The 19,207-nt window shown below is 37.2% G+C and overlaps 1 protein-coding gene across 2 annotated transcripts in view; it reads left to right on the forward strand.

Annotated features, from left to right (window-relative positions):
* The window catches only part of LOC138698379 (glutamate receptor ionotropic, kainate 2-like), a 1,224,444-nt gene that overhangs the window by 897,695 nt on the left and 307,542 nt on the right, over positions 1-19,207 (forward strand). For both annotated transcript variants that reach the window (XM_069824251.1, XM_069824250.1), the window contains exon 4: positions 1,921-2,172. In XM_069824251.1, coding sequence (XP_069680352.1) covers positions 1,921-2,172 — 252 coding nt within the window. The remainder of the gene's footprint in view (positions 1-1,920; positions 2,173-19,207) is intronic.

The following is a 19,207-nucleotide window of genomic DNA, read 5'->3' on the forward strand; positions in this document are numbered from 1 at the left end:
GTCTCTGTTCATACCCTTGTGGTTTTTCCCAATCAAGGAAAGGACAGTTTTGTTTATTAACGTGGCCACTTAACAAAACATCACGTTTGTCAGACCAGGTCTCCCAGTGATCACATAAATTGTTAATAATCAATACTATAAATCCAAGACATTTTCAAAATATTTTAGCAATTTCCTATAGTGGCCGGGTCATAAGTAACCTTCACCAACGTTACTAACGTGTGAGTAAAATTTGTTTACATTCATGGATAGCGAAACTCAAATCATCATAGCATTGAGCGTATTCCTAATCTCAGCGCTGAGTAATCTGATGGCATCACGGTCTTCCGAATTTCATCGATGACGTCACTGATGCTCCACCGGTGTCGCACCGGTTCCATCAGCTTGCAGAAGTGATGGCAGTCTCCATCAGCCGCCATCAGTGAATCTGATTGGTTCTTGTACAGGGCGGGAATTAGCAGACAAATGACATCGTGCGCTATTGTGTCATGGCGGTGTTTTCTGCTTTGATTCTGCTGTATTGTTTGTAATGAACACAACGTAAAAACAATACTGGGTATTCATTTCAAAGTGTGTCATGACGTCACTGTTGTGAGTTGGCGATTTGAAGCGAGTTTCAGCTTTTATGTTACAGAAGTTGCCTATTATTCAAGGCGTTCAATCTGAACTTGAGAACGTGTACGGCATAACTTGAACGTCGTAGCAACAGATGGCGGTCTGTGTGCTACCATAACGTCTTCCGAACTGTGTTTTACGCGATTAAGTCGTACGCAGGGTATTTGTTATCATCGGTTGCGTACGGCAAAATTCCTCAACACAAATCAAATGCTCCGTGTCCATGTTGACCGTCGAAGTTAATGTCAAATACTGTGCGTAAGTGATCGTCTTCACCCTCTCCCCATTTCCCGACAGTAAGAAAAAAATTCACCTCAGTACGTGTTTCCAAACAGCTCACATTCCTGCCACTACCGGCGTTACCGTACGTATCGGTAAGTACTCTTCAGAATGAACGCCGTACTTGCCAGGCACTTCTCTGGCCCATAGGTAATACGTCTTTGCGGAAGTGTAGGTAGATTGAATTCTAAAGGCTCATCGGCTAGTCACATGACGGCATACAGCGAGCCATGACACACTTTGAACTGAACACCCAGTATATTAATGGCTTATGAGCGAACATGTCAACGGACCAATTATTACTACTGGTTCAAGAAATAAATTGTTTATGCTCTCTTTTCTTTGAACGAGATGGCAGTACAGAAATTTCGCAAAATCTTGCTAGCGTAGCACAGACAACTACTTGCATAGCCGCCATGATAGCCATCGAACCTTCCAGCAGTTTTGTTTCTATTTCGCTGCAGCGTGACGTCATTGTTGTCCACCGGTCCGGTGAGATTCGGAATACGCTGATTGCCACCGGAGGAGGGTGGTTAAGATGCCGCCAGGGATGCGCTCACTTTTAGCCTAATTTTCTAATTAACCATGCACTTAATTATAAGGAACATAATAGTATTTTTTTTCATTTTAACGTACTCCATTGGCCCCTTCAGTCTGCACTGTTCACTTTCGACCTGTATAACGAAGAGATTGTCGTGCTATATTCCCAGCTTTCGACAGTTCCTGCCTTACTATTACTTTATAAGGTGAGCTAATAAATTACATTTTTGTAATGTAATGTATAAATCGCGAAATTTTATTCTCGAAAAGCTGACTCACTGAATCGCCGTTAAGCGGGCTGTTACTTGCCCATATCACATTTATAACGGCACCGTAATACTAAGCGAAACCTGTTTCCAGGCGTACACCCCTTATTCGCTGTCTATTGTATTTTTCCTCTTCCTTTTCTCTTCCATCTTGCTTTCTTCATCATTATTTCTTTTTCGTGAAGCATTTTCACTCACAGTCTACGCTCTGCTCTTGCAGCGTGCCAGCAGGTGCATTTCGGGGTGCAGGCAGTGTTTGGTCCCTCTGACCCGCTGCTGGGGGCACACATCCATTCCATCTGCGACGCGCTGGACATCCCCCACCTGGAGGCTCGGCTCGATCTCGACTCCGACTACAAGGAGTTCTCCATCAACCTGCACCCCGCGCAGCCCCTCCTCAACTCCGCCTTCCAGGACGTCATGGCCTTCCTCAACTGGACCAAAGTGGCCATCGTCTACGAGGAAGACTACGGTGAGTCATTTGACCAAGTTCATTAACTGATATAAACATTTTATTACATTACGAGTATGCAGGTTTTCCATGTATACTATCCGCAGTAAAATATCAGTTTGTTACAATATACAGCGTTTCCATGGACACATTCCGCAGTAAATATCAGTTTGTTACAATATACAGCGTTTCCATAGACACTTTCCGCAGTAAATATCAGTTTGTTACAATATACAGCGTTTCCATGGACACATTCCGCAGTAAATATCAGTTTGTTACAATATACAGCGTTTCCATGGACACATTCCGCAGTAAATATCAGTTTGTTACAATATACAGCGTTTCCATGGACACATTCCGCAGTAAATATCAGTTTGTTACAATACACACCGTTTCTATGGACACATTCCGCAGTAAACATCAGTTTGTTACAATATACAGCGTTTCCATGGACACATTCCGCAGTAAATATCAGTTTGTTACAATATACAGCGTTTCCATGGACACATTCCGCAGTAAATATCACTTTGTTACAATATACAGCGTTTCCATGGACACTTTCCGTAGTAAATATCAGTTTGTTACAATATACAGCGTTTCCATGGACACATTCCGCAGTAAATATCAGTTTGTTACAATATACAGCGTTTCCATGGACACATTCCTCAGTAAATATCAGTTTGTTACAATATACAGCGTTTCCATAGACACTTTCCGCAGTAAATATCAGTTTGTTACAATATACAGCGTTTCCATGGACACATTCCGCAGTAAATATCAGTTTATTACAATATGCAGCCTTTCCATTGACACTTTCCGCAGTAAATATCAGTTTGTTACAATATACAGCGTTTCCATAGACACTTTCCGCAGTAAATATCAGTTTGTTACAATATACAGCGTTTTCATAGACACTTTCCGCAGTAAATATCAGTTTGTTACAATATACAGCGTTTCTATGAACACATTCCGCAGTAAATATCAGTTTGTTACAATATACAGCGTTTCTGTGGACACATTCCGCAGTAAATATCAGTTTGTTACAATATACAGCGTTTCCATGGACACATTCCGCAGTAAATATCACTTTGTTACAATATACAGCGTTTCCATGGACACATTCCGCAGTAAATATCAGTTTGTTACAATATACAGCGTTTCCATGGACACATTCCGCAGTAAATATCACTTTGTTACAATATACAGCGTTTCCATGGACACTTTCCGCAGTAAATATCAGTTTGTTACAATATACAGCGTTTCCATGGACACTTTCCGCAGTAAATATCAGTTTGTTACAATATACAGCCTTTCCATGGACACATTCCTCAGTAAATATCAGTTTATTACAATATACAGCGTTTCCATGGACACTTTCCGCAGTAAATATCAGTTTATTACAATATACAGCGTTTCCATGGACACATTCCTCAGTAAATATCAGTTTGTTACAATATACAGCGTTTCCATGGACACATTCCGCAGTAAATATCAGTTTATTACAATATGCAGCCTTTCCATTGACACTTTCCGCAGTAAATATCAGTTTGTTACAATATACAGCGTTTCCATAGACACTTTCCGCAGTAAATATCAGTTTGTTACAATATACAGCGTTTTCATAGACACTTTCCGCAGTAAATATCAGTTTGTTACAATATACAGCGTTTCTATGAACACATTCCGCAGTAAATATCAGTTTGTTACAATATACAGCGTTTCTGTGGACACATTCCGCAGTAAATATCAGTTTGTTACAATATACAGCGTTTCCATGGACACATTCCGCAGTAAATATCACTTTGTTACAATATACAGCGTTTCCATGGACACATTCCGCAGTAAATATCAGTTTGTTACAATATACAGCGTTTCCATGGACACATTCCGCAGTAAATATCACTTTGTTACAATATACAGCGTTTCCATGGACACTTTCCGCAGTAAATATCAGTTTGTTACAATATACAGCGTTTCCATGGACACTTTCCGCAGTAAATATCAGTTTGTTACAATATACAGCCTTTCCATGGACACATTCCTCAGTAAATATCAGTTTATTACAATATACAGCGTTTCCATGGACACTTTCCGCAGTAAATATCAGTTTATTACAATATACAGCGTTTCCATGGACACTTTCCGCAGTAAATATCAGTTTATTACAATATACAGCGTTTCCATGGACACATTCCTCAGTAAATATCAGTTTGTTACAATATACAGCGTTTCCATGGACACTTTCTGCAGTAAATATCAGTTTATTACAATATATATCGTTTCCATGGACACTTTCCGCAGTAAATATCAGTTTATTACAATATACAGCGTTTCCATGGACACTTTCCGCAGTAAAATATCAGTTTTTTTATAATATATAGCGTTTCCATGGATACTTTCCGCAGTAAAATATCAGTTTATTACAATATACAGCGTTTCCATGCACACTTTTCGCAGTAAATATCAGTTTATTACAATATACAGCGTTTCCATGGCCACTTTCCGCAGTAAATATCAGTTTGTTACAATATACAGCGTTTCCATGGACACTTTCCGCAGTAAATATCAGTTTCGTACAATATACAGCGTTTCCATGGCCACTTTCCGCAGTAAATATCAGTTTATTACAATATACACCATTTCCATGGTCACTTTCCGCAGTTGATATCAGTTTATTATAATATACAGCGTTTCCATGGACACTTTCCGCGGTCAATATCAGTTTATTAAGATATACAGCGTTTCTATGGACACTTTTCTCAGTAAAATATCATTTAATTACAATATACAGCGTTTCCATGGATATTTCCCACAGTAAAATCTGCTAGAAAGTAATGCTATTGTTTCGTTATAGTCTATGTGTATGAGTCCATACTTATCATTACCCTCTTAGAATAATGGAACTCGACTATATTCATTTGACCCAGTTTATTAAAATTATAATTAACATATTACGATAGCATTACCATGTATATTTTCCACTGTAAAATCTCATTTTATTACAATATACAGCGTTTGGATTGATATATTCGACAGCAACATCTTATTTTATTATAATAGACTATACAGCGTTTTCATACGACATTTTACACAGTAAATTCTGCAAGAAAATCCTGCTAGAATTGTTTCGTTATTGTGTGTGTGTAATGAGTACATATGCATGATTTCCTTTCTTTCAGGTTACAGATATAGCTATTTAGGCCTATTTAAGGAATTTGCGTTCTTTACTAGTTCGTGGGCAGGAGAAACGGGAGTGCCATTAAGAAGACCTAGAATATTGAAATCGTTGATGCTATGACTCTGATTGGACCTAACTCGAAGAATGTGCTGGTGCTAAGACTGGAGATATAAGAGAGGGGTAACGGGAGTGCCTGGGGAGAAGGGAAGACAAGACAAAGGGGAAGGTAGCGATGGGGCTAATATGTAAAAAGTGGAGAGGGGAAACGGGAGTGCCTGGGAAAGTGAAGACAAAACAAATGGGAAGATAACGCTGGAGTTAGTATGTAAAAAGGGGAGAGGGAAAACGGGAGTGACTGGGGAAAAGTGAAGAGAAGACAAAGGGGAAGGTAGCGATGAAGCTAGTATGTTAAAAGGGAGAGAGGGGAAACGGGGGGAAGAAGTGAAGACAAGACAAGGGGAGAGGGGAAACGGGAGTGACTGGAGAGAAGTGAATACAAGACAAAGGAGAAGGTAGCGATGGAGCTAGTATGTAAAAAGGGAGAGAGAGGAAACGAGATTGCCTGGCGAGAACTGAAAAGGGCATACTCGAAAGGGGAGCGAATTTCTTGGGTAGGAGAACTGAGAGGCGGGAAGCAGGTTGGAGAGGGGAGGTATCAACACACTAAAATCACAGTGTTGTAGATACTCCAATTCTTATTTCCGATCATGGGTTCCTTGATGAAAAATCACCATATCTCCCTCTTCATTTCCCCAAATTTTAAATGTAATTCAGTGCCCCCTCTGTATAAAAGCCAACCTAAACGGGTTGCGTTTGTTAGGAAATGTTGCAGATAAATGATAACGAATTTATCTTCCTTGATGTAGTATTGTATCACGTTTCTCACATTGTGAACCAACATAACTGTAAAAATTTTCGGAGTTAAAAGTCAGACTTGGTCATTGAATATCAGTGTAAGAATTCGAAACTCAAAGAGCGGTATGCCTTGACCTCAGAATCTCTTATGACGCCGTTCATTCTTCAGGAGACAGAACAGGTACTTCATAGTCTTGCCATCTAATCACAATATGCGGAACCCGAATCACGCAAGTGAAGTGGGTAGGCATTAGATACACACACACACTTACTTAAACATGCTGAAAAAATCATGAGATTCCTCTCGTATCTTAAGAATACATTTTACGTCACGATAGAGAACCGCCCCACTGCGTGGGAAAAGTCAAGATCTGTTTAGACAAACAGTTTCCATGGAGATGGATTGGAAGAACAGGTTCCATTCTATAGTCTTCTAGTCACTAGATCTAGCTCCTTTAATGCTGATCTTTGCAGAGAATTCATGATGCTTATAATTTCCTGTCACAGCAAATGCTGCATAGAGGAAATTAATGTATCGCTTCGGAGTTTGCAGAATTAATATTGGTCTAATGAAATTTAGAATAACTATGAGCCTATATCTGTGGGTAAATAAACTTTTATTTTTTTTATCACAAATTATTTACGAGATATTTATTATTGTTGATATAATAATTGAGGGATTAGCTGGAAGAAGGGTGTAATACTAATTACGGCGTTTATCCGTAAAATGGCTATATGTATTCTTTGGCGGCGTTTCTACCAACCACCACAATGTTATGCCTCTACTCCCAATAGATTGCAATAGAGAGGTATTACAGAATTGCGTCCGTCTTCCATCTCACTACTGTGGTTCGGAGAGCGGCGAAGGTAACTGCAGGTGTGTTCGCGTTGTCTGATGAATGTTCTGATCTATCCTGTCTTTCACCTAATGGAAGCGAATATAACCTTTCTGATGTTGGAAGTATCAGTGAAAATGAATCACATACGGAAAAGTAGAAAACGGAAACGGTTTAACAAACTATGAAAGAATAATCTAGCAAGCGACGACGAAATTACGGCAAAGCTTACACAAGTAGGTCAGGAAAAATTGTGATAGAAATACAATATTACTATTTATTTTTGTCAGTGGAGAATGAATACAAGGTACTAATAATATAGGCGAATGCAGTGCTATAAAATGTTAGATCCAGGCTAGCAGTCAGTCATTTAGGAACGACCATATTTCTGACAGGTTAGCAGCAAAACATTTACGCCAGTTGCTGCCAGAAGAAATATAAGATCTCTACAGAGGGACAAGCCATTTCCCATTCAGGATTTTGAGAAACTGGAATCAAAAACCAACAGGATGCATTTCTTATGGATATTTGGAGAAGAGGACCATTAAGCAACGTCAAAAAACTTTAAAACCACAGCACCGAGAATGTTCTTGGGTATACAGTATCATGACTGAGAAGAATTTTTATGCATGTCCTTTATTCTATCACTAGCCGTACCCATGCGCTCCGCTGCACCTGTTAGAAATAAATATAAAGTAATTACATAATTAAAATAGGACATTTGATCCAGGGAACAACTTTTACAACAGCGCAAGATAATCTGCTTGGCTCATTACCCAATGTTTTTGCATTGCATTTAATGCATATGTATTTTATGTATTTTAACACGATTCAATTGAGCATAGTTAAAATTTGAATTATAAAATAATGGATTGCTAAGCTAATGTACTATTACTGCATACTAAATCAATACACTCTCGTTGTTCGTTAATTCTCTGAGATTAAAATGAGTGTACATAAATATTATTTTAAGAAATACAGAAAACGAATGTACAAAATAGCCTATCAAATTTTCTGTGCATAAGAAGCTACTTTAATCTTACCTGTCCTCGATTTACTCAGACGTTACTGTAATAACATTATAGCATTATGTCCATCTAGAGAAACTACACTTTCCAATGGTGAAATAATAATTAAATCGGTTAATTTAGCTTCTGATATTACTTCATACAAACACAGAAACATTCTCTGTAGGCTATGTTTAATAGCTTTCGATTGTTGATGTCCAAGGCCCCTGTTTCGATTGTGGTTGTCCAAGGCCCCTTATAGACGAAGTCATTTGTTCTTAATTCATTGCACCGTCATAGATGGCGTTATTTTAATTTTAAAACTCATTTATCTCATTAAATATCAGTCCTATCAAAATTGTGTAAAGAATAAAACTTATCGGAAATCATTTTTAAAGAAACATTTGTTATATAACAATGTTCACAAAAATCAATAATAAGCGAGATATTTCGATTTATTTAATTCAGGCCCCCTTATAACCCCCCTTTTAAATAAAGTATTTTGAATTCCATATAGCCTAAAATCTAAGTTACAACGAACTTAATTTATATTCCAATTTTCATATAAATCGGTTCAGCCATTATCGCGTGAAAAGGTAACAAACATACAGACAGACATACAAACAAAAATTTCAAAAATGTGATTTTCGGTTTCAGGGTGGTTAATTATATATGTTAGGACCAATTATTTTTGGAAAATCGAAAATTACCAGAAAAATTTCGGCTACAGATTTATTATTAGTATAGATTGTTAAAAATGTCTAAGAAACTAGTGATAGTTGTACAAAATATAGTGAAACTTGGTGGTACTGTAATGACAGATATGAGAGGCAAACACTCCAATAGGCCTCACAAGGTTCTAGATGTTGTTTATGTTAGGTTATTATATCACTTAAAGTGGTAGATTTAGATTATATTTATAAATCTTCTCACTATTCGTAAGCTGCCACAAGGGACAAAGAGTACTTAACCATATCAATCTTTACAAGTTCAGTGAACCATAAATTTTGTTTTGATAATGAAACTCCTACAAGTAAATAGCTGCAAATACATTTTGTGATTGGTGGAAATATACCTAGTTTTAGAGAGGCAAGTGTTACAAAAAAAGTAAAGAATGCTAATGAACTTGGTTTCATTTCGAATATAGGTGATGCTTCAGGACAGCAATTGATCCTTTCAGTGCAGCTAAAGTTACAATCGGAATAATAGATGTAGGTATTCCAAGCCTCTTAAACACATCTTTCATGAAGAGAGTAGCGGTATCTCTTGCTCCAACCAGAAGTCCGATTACTTCAAGCTCTTCTAGCTGGTACTTTTGGAGGTAATATGGAATGGTAGGATTGTAGATATTCTTTTTTCCTTATCCACTTCTGCTGGCTGTTCCTCCGTTTCGAAACGCACAGTGGGATCAATCATGAATCCAGATCTTGTAGATTGCTTGAAAGCTATTATATCTATGTACTTCTTCAAAGGTGTTGTAATCGGCATCTTTAAGGGCAGTGGCTATAATTGATCGTACTTGGTGGTGTCTAGTGTTTGTAAGCCTGTATTCTAGTACCTTCCGTTAAAATGATAACGTGAAATAAGTGGGATTAATTATTTTTAATGTTGTGATAACAATTTAGTAAACGAACATATTATATACTGTATGTATATATATATATATATATTTTTTTTTTTTTTTTGAACAAACATTGTAATTATCTTCATTATTGTAGTATAGACCTATATCTAGCCTTTCCTATAGAAATATTAGAAATATAGAAAAGTTAACAGTACCGGTATTGCAGTATTTTCAACCCTCTTCTATGGAAGAAGGGCGTAATTAAAAAAATTGAATGCTTCGTTCTCGTACAATATTTGAACATTAACCATGGATCTCATTGTAATCACAAGAGAACGTATTACCCTACAATGTATATGAATAGTGTTATATTCCAGCAAGAGATGCAGGGTACAGATAGTTTTTGTTGATTATCTCAAAACTATGTTTTCTGAGTTACGCCTTTCTTCCAGTTAACTCCTCAATTATGCCGGACACTACTTTTACAACTTACCTTTAAACGGTGTGATTTAACAGTACTGATAGTTATTTAAGAATAAATACTCGTTTACTTTCAGCAAGTATGGTACAAATCTCTATCATTTTTTAATTCCCATTTCGAAAAAAATGATAAATAACTTTAGATTGATTATCTTTTAAAACTAATTATTTTAGAGTATGTGGATTTATTCAGCATTAAAACCACAAAATTTATGAATTGGACCACATGCCTTACCTGTTGGGGTCATAAAGAATTCGTTTCTAGAGAAGCCTAGATTATGGAAGTCCATATTTTTATTTCGGAGCGCAGGAAGTTATTTCGTCACGTAGAAAGGCTCTGTATTTTGAATTTTTATTGTAGATAAAAAAAATAACATACGAACCTTAATATTACTTCTTCTTCTTCTTTTCATGGAGTAGGAGAGTCTTCTTTTCCGTCCTCAACTTTCCACCGACCAATATCTCTTCTTCCTTGTGGTTTATAATCCCACACCTGTTTCGGTATTCGTTCCTTATCCATTCTTCTTAAATGATTCGACCAACGACTTCTATATTCCTTTATTTTGTCTATAATTGGGAGCAGGTTTAGTTCACTCCTTAAATCATCATTTCTATATCTATCCAATCTTGTACATCCTTTTACTCCTCTGAGAAATTTCGTTTCCGCTGACTGGATTCTATTAATATAATTTTTCTTCAAGGTCCATGCTTCACATCCATATAAGAGAGTTGGTATAGCCATTGTCTTATAGAATTTTATTTGCGTTTCTTTCCTTGTTTTCTTCTTTAAATTCTTGGCAATTGTGCCACATATAGCCCGGAAGCGTTGTGTTTTAATATTCACATCCTTATCATAATCATAAGTAATATCGCAACCTAGGTATTTAAAATGGCTCACCTGTTCTATAACAGTATTATTTATTATTATTTTACTTCTAACTGGATGTTTTCCTCTGAAAGCCATCACTTTAGTCTTTTGTATTGATGTTTTTAGATTATATTCTCCACATATTGTATTTAATTTGTGTATGGCCTTTTGCAAGTTATCTTCACTATCCCGAATACTTTAATATTACTGATAACATAAAATATTTGAGTTATTGAGAAATGCAAAACCCATTTAATTAGATATTATATAAAAAAAGTCAATTTCTTGGCACGGATTTTTATATCCTGAAAATTTCCCCTACTGTTACAATAATACAGTACGGTCATAAAATGTGCCATACAAACACCTCACTATGTGTGAGTTTTCTCACACTTGTTCCCATTTTCCTAGCATCGTTGTTTGCGTTGATAAAGAATTAAATCTAAAACTGTTAAATGCTCTGACATGCAGAAACTGTTCCCATAGTCGGGTCTAACACCCTTTTAAGACACAGGACAAAGTCCATATAAATCTAACTACAACAGACAGAGCTGAAAGAAGGGGGCTGTTTGGTTGTTTGGACGTTGTAACTGGAGGGTAAAGCGAGCCTTTTTCTAGAACAAACTCCACCACCCTTTCTAGTGTTCACTGAAAGAGACTAAAAAAAAAAGCAAGGGGTTTCATGTAAAAGAGTCGAATGGAATCGGAAGAGTTTTGCCTTACCAAAGTGTGTCCACTGAATTGAAATTTATTTCTCTTTTGGGGGGATGCAGGATGTCAGGGGATGGCCGAGGGAATGGGGTGACGAGAATGCATGAGGCGTATTTTTTTTAGATGTGTGACGTAGTGAAAAGCTTGATTTGAAGTCGGTTGGGAGAATTCCTAGTTTTTAAAGAACACTAGTGAACAAGTATTGATGTCTCTTTGCCATTTTTTTCAACTTTCCTGTGATTTAGCTTAGGGGAAAAGCGTCTGTGCATTGCAGCATCATATAGAACTGTGACCTTTCACAAAACCAAATTACATTCGTTCGTCTGTTTTCAGTTATTTCTTTTCTGTACAACCTAGTTACTTTATTATCTTCTATTATACAATATTCTATTTTAACATACTCCTTTTTCATATTTTTACACTCTTATTACGTGGAGTGTATGAGAAATTGTTCACATATTACTCTCATACGTGTCGGATGATCGTTCACTTCTACTGAAGTATGTAGACATGAGCCAAGCAGTCGAATGGCAAGATTAGCCCTTTCTTAATCTGTCACGCCAAGTATTACAAATTCAGTCATTCGTAGTTTTCTGATCAAGGACAGGTTCTTCACTGCAAATCCAACACTCTTTAATCTTAATTCTTTTTCACATTCCTCTTAGAGTCTGCATACTATTCATATATCTTAATGTTATCTATAACCTGACGTTTTCTTCTATCCCGAACTTTTCTTCCTTTCACCATTCCTCCCAGTGCATCCTTCAGTAGGTAGTTTCTTCTTAGCTAGCGACTCAGCAATTTTTTTTTTTTATCTTCCTGGTCAGTTTCAGCATTTTTCTTTCTTCGTACACTAATTACAACACAGCTTCATTTCTTATTTTATCTTCCCATTCCACACGCTCCATCCTTCTCTATATCCACATTTCAAATGATTCTAGTCGTTTCTATTCACTTCGTCGTAATATCCATATTTTGCACCATAAAATGCAACACTCCACACAAAGCACTTCATTAGTCACTTCCTTAGTTATTTTTCCAGACGTCGTCAAAAGATGCTTCTTTTTTTTATTAAAAGCTTCGTTTGCTATTTCTATCCTCTTTTTGACTTCGTGGCAGTAGCTCATGTTACTGCATATACTACACCCCCAAGTATTTGAAACTCTCTACTTGTTCCACTATCTCATTTCGAATTTGCACGTTTATCTCCTTATTTTTCTTCCTATAACCATGATCTGGTCCACACCTGTGGACGTCTGGCCGCGAAACCAGGTGGCCCGGGTTCGAATCCCGGTCGGGGCAAGTTACCTGGTTGAGGTTTTTTCCGGGGCTTTCCCTCAACCCAATACGAGCAAATGCTAGGTAACTTTCGGTGCTACACCCCGGACTCATTTCACCGGCATTATCACCTTCATTTCATTCAGACGCTAAATAACCTAGATGTTGATACAGCGTCGTAAAATAACCCAATAAAAAGACCATGATCTTCGTCTTGTTGGGATTTACCTTTATCCCATACTTCTTACACCTGTCATTTAGCTGCAGTAGCATATCCCTTAGTATCAGCTCCTCTTCTGCTAACAACGCCATATCATCGGAAAATCTTATGCAATTTATTTTTCTTCCTCCTATTCTTATTCCTTCCAAGATATGGATTATTGTGTTATTTTACTTGGTTTAGCGAAGGAAATATCACTGTTTCTTTGTCAATTGTCCTACAAATTCTTATGATTTTTATGTTAATCTTCCTAGTGTGTGGGTGAGTGGATGGATGAATAGTGAGTAGATATCTAGATAAGTGCCATTATACAAGGAGCGCACTCAATTAAGGCCACAAAGGGAAAAAAACACTAGAGGAGAGGGATTCCATCCGGTGCTGTGGATTGAACTTCGGCGTAGCTCAGTGGTTAGAGCACTTGGTACGTAGAACCAAGGACCCGGGTTGGATCCCCGCCGGAGCGAATTTTTCTTCCCTAATAACCATTATTACCATAACAGATATATTCTGTAGGACCAAAAATTAATCTTTACTTACAGTTAGATTTGGAGTGACAGCTGGACATCAGAATCATGATCGGAATCACAGCAGATATTGGAATAATAGACTTCAAATCTATTTAAAGGAGAAGACAATTCAAATTATCTTCATTCTCAGGCGTATACTTTAGGACAATATTGGGCCTTAATTACTTACTTACTTACTTATTTGCTTACTAGCTTTTAAGGAACCCGAAGGTTTATTGCCGCCCTCACATAAGCCCGCCATTGGTCCCTATCCTGAGCAAGATTAATCCATTCTCTATCATCATATCCCACCTCCCTCAAATCCATTTTAATATTATCCTCCCGTCTACGTCTCGGTCTCCCCAAAGGTCTTTTTCCCTCCTGCCTCCCAACTAACGCTCTATATGCATTTCTGGATTCGCTCATACGTGCTACATGCCCTGCCCATTTCAAACGTCTGGATTTAATGTCAATATTGGGCCTACAATTTACAATTTTTTATTCACTTATTTATTTACTTTGTTTATAAACCTGTATTAATTGAATATTTAAAGACGCTATATTAAACATTTGGCTATTTAGCGTCGATGGAATTGATGATAGCGAGATGGTTTTTGGCGAGATGAGACCGAAGATTCGCCATAGATTAGCTGACAGTCGTTTTACACTTAAAAGAAACCTCGGAAAAACCCAACCAGGTAAACAGTTCTAGCGGGAATCGAACTCGCGCCCGAGCACAACTCTGGATCGGCAGACAGGTGCCTTAGCCGACTGAACTACGCCGTTGGCTTTATATACCTATTCACCCTCTTGTGTCAATTTCCATTCTTCCTTCCTCGTCTGTTTCAGTTTTTGCTCATTTTCCTTCCCTCTCGTTTGGTTTTTCCACTCCACATCCATCAACATCCCCAAGTGACTGTAATTACGTTGTAATGGCTTGTACTCGCCTGTTTGCGCCGTAGAGGGTCGGCAACTCTCCCAACACCTGCGTCGAGCTCTCTTCATTTGTTGCGATTTACCTGCCGCCATCTGCTCGTCGCAACACGCTACTACAGCGTTGTGATTTGAATCTGAAAAGAACACTCTCTGCAAAAGTGGCTCCAAAACATCTCGGAACACTAGGGGCAAAAAGGTTGAGACAGTTGGGATTGGGGGGATTTTCATTAATGAAGATGTGAGACAGTGTCATGGATGACCTACTTTCCTCAAAATACAGTCAAATGTCAAGAGTACGTGAGTGTAGTCATGGTAACGAAAAGTTTGAAAATCAGAGACATTGCTAGTTCGATTCGGTTTATTTATTGCTTGGATTTATAGATTTGCTACTTATTTGGTTCGATAAGTTGATTATTTGGGTGGGTTGATTAATTGATTGATTGATTGATTGATTGGGTTGGTTAATTTTGTTAGTTTTTAGCCTAGATCATACATACCCAGACTGCTCGGCCTTATAGACTTTGACGGTAACAACTTTTGTCAGGTTTACTGTGCTGCCATCTAGTTGTTACATAAGGAGCCACGTTATAACTCCCATTTGAATTGCATTAGAGGAGACTGTACTGCCATCTTGTGTTCGTTTACAGCGGACGGGGTGGCGATCCTGGCGGTTCTCTTCAAAGTGCTATCGATTTTTACATAGAGATGATCAATCTGTTATACATATGCTCAGGGTTTTTAGTTTGTGGTTGACTCACAGATTTCTGTCCTGTTGTATTATTATATTGTATATTGTTGTCTGATTCATTAACCTTTCACCATCCAACTCCTTCGCTGCAAACACAGAATTCTTCAATCTTCCCACTTCCCGCCTTCCTCCAGTTTCCTCATATGATCCATGTATCTCAATGTTTCTATCATCTGATATCTTCTTCTGCCCCGAACTCCTCTTCCATTCACCATTCCTTCCAGTGCATTCTTCATTCATCTCAGCCAGTGACCCAGACAATTTCTTTTTCTCTTCCTGATCAGTTTCAGTATCATTCTTTCTTCTAGCATGGATTCATTTCTTATTTTGTCTGTGCATTCCTCTCGACCAATTCTTTTCCATATTCACATTTCAAATATTTCCAGTCGTTTCTCTTCATGTTTCTGACCCATGCAATGCCACCTTCTTACAAGGTAATTTACTAGACTCTTCCCTAGATATTTCCAAGATGCTCCTTTTTCTATTAAAAGCTTCTTTTGTCATTATGGCAGCAGCTCATGTTACTGCTTATAGTACCTGCATCCCAAGTAACTTGAATCTGTCCACATGTTCTACTGCGTCATTTCGAATTCGCTCGTTTACCTTCTTTGATTTTCTTCCGATAAGCATGGTCTTCGTCTTACTTCCATTCATCGTCACTCCATGCTCCTCACAATTCTTAGAATCATCTCCTCTTCTGCTTGCAATGGCATGTCATAAGAAAATCTTTTGCAATTTATTCTTCCTCCTCCTTCTGTCACCCATCCCATGTCCCGAAACTAATTCTTTAATAAATACTTCAAGTAGATGTTGAACAGCGTAAGTGATAACGGGTGCACTGCTGTGAAACGAGTGGGCCCGGGTTCAAATCCTGGTTGGGACAAGTTAACTGGTTTGTTTTTCCGGGTTTTTTCCTGAACCCATTAAGAGCAAATGCTGGGTAACTTTCGGTGCTGGACCCTGGACTCATCTCGCTAGCATTATCGCTTTCATCTCATTCAGCGCTAGATAACCATAGCTATTGATAAAGCGTGTAAAATAACCAATTATGAAAAGGTGATAACGCGCATCCTTGTCGTACCCCTCTCTCTATTCCATTTTCCTCTGACTTTTCTTCTCCTGTCTTGACTTTGAGTCCCGCGCCGTGGCGTCGTGGTCTAAGGCATCCTGCCTAGGACTCGCGTTACGGAATGCGCGCTGGTTCGAGCCCTCATGGAGGAAAAATTTTATCATGAAATTTCGGCCAGTGTATGGGACCGGTGCCCAACCAGCATCGTGATGCACTTGGGGAGCTACGATAGGTAAAGAAATCCGGTTACGCAAACCAGCTATAACGGCTGGGAGGCTCATAGTGCTAACCACACAATTGTTCCATTCTGGTTGAATGATCGTCCACCTCTGCATGTGACCGTGAGGCCAGCAATCGGCTGGTAGGTCTTGGCCCTTCATGGGCTGTAGCGCCACGGATAAACAATAAACAAATCTTGACTTTGACTCGTTTCATATACGGATTGCTTAATAGCCTCTTTTATTTCCAATCCCCATCAGTTTTCTACAGCAATCTCACTAGAGGTTTTGATTTATCTAGAGAAGTTCAAAACTCGAGTAGGATTTAATTGACTTTTATACGATTAGAAGAAAGTATATAAAAATTAGAAGAAATAGAATACTCTAATACAATAAAATATTCATTGACTTACTAAAACACTAAACTGTCTTGAAAATGGATGAATGTACCATCTCATCATTACAAATATTCCGCAAGATGGTAGTAGTGTGTTATGATCAGCTGTTCTCTTGTTACCAGTTGTACAATATTCATTGAACTCTATGGAGGCTTTGTTGATTCAGTTTCATTTTTATTAGAACAGTTACATTCAACTTCAGTTACCAATATATACGTTATTAAACAATCTCTGATATGTGACTATCCATAACCTCATACAGCAAACGCTATAAAATAACCTAAATAATATAAATAAGATAAATGATAGAAAAGGTTTAATTAAGGATGATGAAATAAACATGAATCATTTTAAAAAATACAATTATTGAAAGTACGGTGTTGGCAAAAAAATAAACAAATGCTAGGAAGGTGATAAAAATTGTAGGATAAACAGCCATGATTGGTTGAAACACGTCGTTCTATACCGTTTTATTGGTTAAAAGTAGTATGACGTAGTAAAAAGTGTTTAGTCTTCATAATTTTATTGCAATTAGTTTATTCCAATTCGCTCTGTGGAAAGCATTTTCCAGGTCTACAAATTTTTCTTTAGATATCCTTCGCCGATTGTTCGTAGCAATCCAATTGTATCTCTCCTACCTTTTTCCTTCCTGAAATCAAACTGCTTTTCTTCTACTTCTTCTTCTTTGTTAGAATGTTAATCCGTATTTCATTATAGAATGAAAGCAAGCGAAGTAAGCCATTTTAAGAGAGTTTATCTTGCCAATAGGAAGTCAGAATATTAATACATAACAGACAGAGCTCTATTTAGGGGTAATATATTGTATGTGTGTTTTGCGTGTGAACCCAATTTTCAAAAGCGTAATGCTACAACAGGTACTGTAAATTTTTTTTAAACTCAACAGGTTGTTTTTATCAGTTCCGTTTGTCTGTATCCTCTGTATCATACCATAGATTTATTCAGAATTATATATGTAATTTATATTTTTTTACATGTTAAATATTCTCAGTACATCCACATAGACTCACACCTTCACTAAATATGCTGTCCTGGGTCCGTCTCAAAGAGCGAAGAACTATTCACTCTCTCACTTTACTCTTCAATATTCTTCAAAACTCTAAATCTAGCTACTTAGCTTCTCGTTTTCAACATTTGTCCTCATATCACGAAATAGATACTCGCTCACAACACCATATCACACTCTCCATTCCTAAACACAGAACATCCTTCTACTCTTCATCTTTCACCGTCTCTGCAGCTCATCTCTGGAGCTCTCTACCACAACAAGTCAGAGACTGTCGGACATTGTCTAGTTTCAGAAATAAATTAAAATTACACTTTTTTAATTCAGATTCCTTTCAGTTATAAGCCCTTTTCTCTGCGATAGTTTTGTAAAAATATAGGCTATATACTTCTTTTCTTCCTTTCCCCTTTTTGTTCTCTTTATCAGCTGATGAATTTATTATCATAGCCTTTTATTGTGAATTTTATTTAATTTTCTTTTTTTTCTTTTTATTATTATTTTATTACATTCTATTTTGTTATATTCTTCCTTAAGTTTTTCTTTTTTATTATTATTTTATTACATTCTATTTTGTTATATTCTTCCTTACGTTTTCCATATTAACCATTTGCACTAAATGAGTTCTTTTGCTATATTCCAATGTATTTTACTTTCTTTTTTCTATTATGGTATTATTTTCATGTTGTTTAGTGTTGATTTTATTATGCTATTATTATTTTTTTTGTAGTTAGTATTCTGTTCTGTAACTTTTTGTTAAATTTTAACTGCTTGTATACTTTGTGACCTGGTAGAGTGTAAGAGAAGGTCCTATGGCCTTAACTCTGCCAGTATAAATAAATTATTATTATTATTATTATTATTATTATTATTATTATTATAGACTCGAGAAGTGGTGAAATATTACATAATTTATGTTACTTGTTAAATTATTCAAAAGATATACGATTTATTCATTAATTGGTTAATTTCTTCCAAGATAACTACAATAGTATTTATTTATTTTGTGAATGTTAAAAGAAAAACTTGCCGTTAGTCGAACGTGGTATGCGAGCCACGCAGTGAGTAACAGTACCCGAATGCAATATCATCTCGAAATGCCAGCGCAATTGGGCAATCTTTCCCCGCTTCTCTCAGTCTATGTAAATACGTCCCGAGCGTTT

This window comes from Periplaneta americana, chromosome 4, assembly GCF_040183065.1.
Source record: "Periplaneta americana isolate PAMFEO1 chromosome 4, P.americana_PAMFEO1_priV1, whole genome shotgun sequence".
NCBI lineage: Eukaryota > Metazoa > Arthropoda > Insecta > Blattodea > Blattidae > Periplaneta > Periplaneta americana.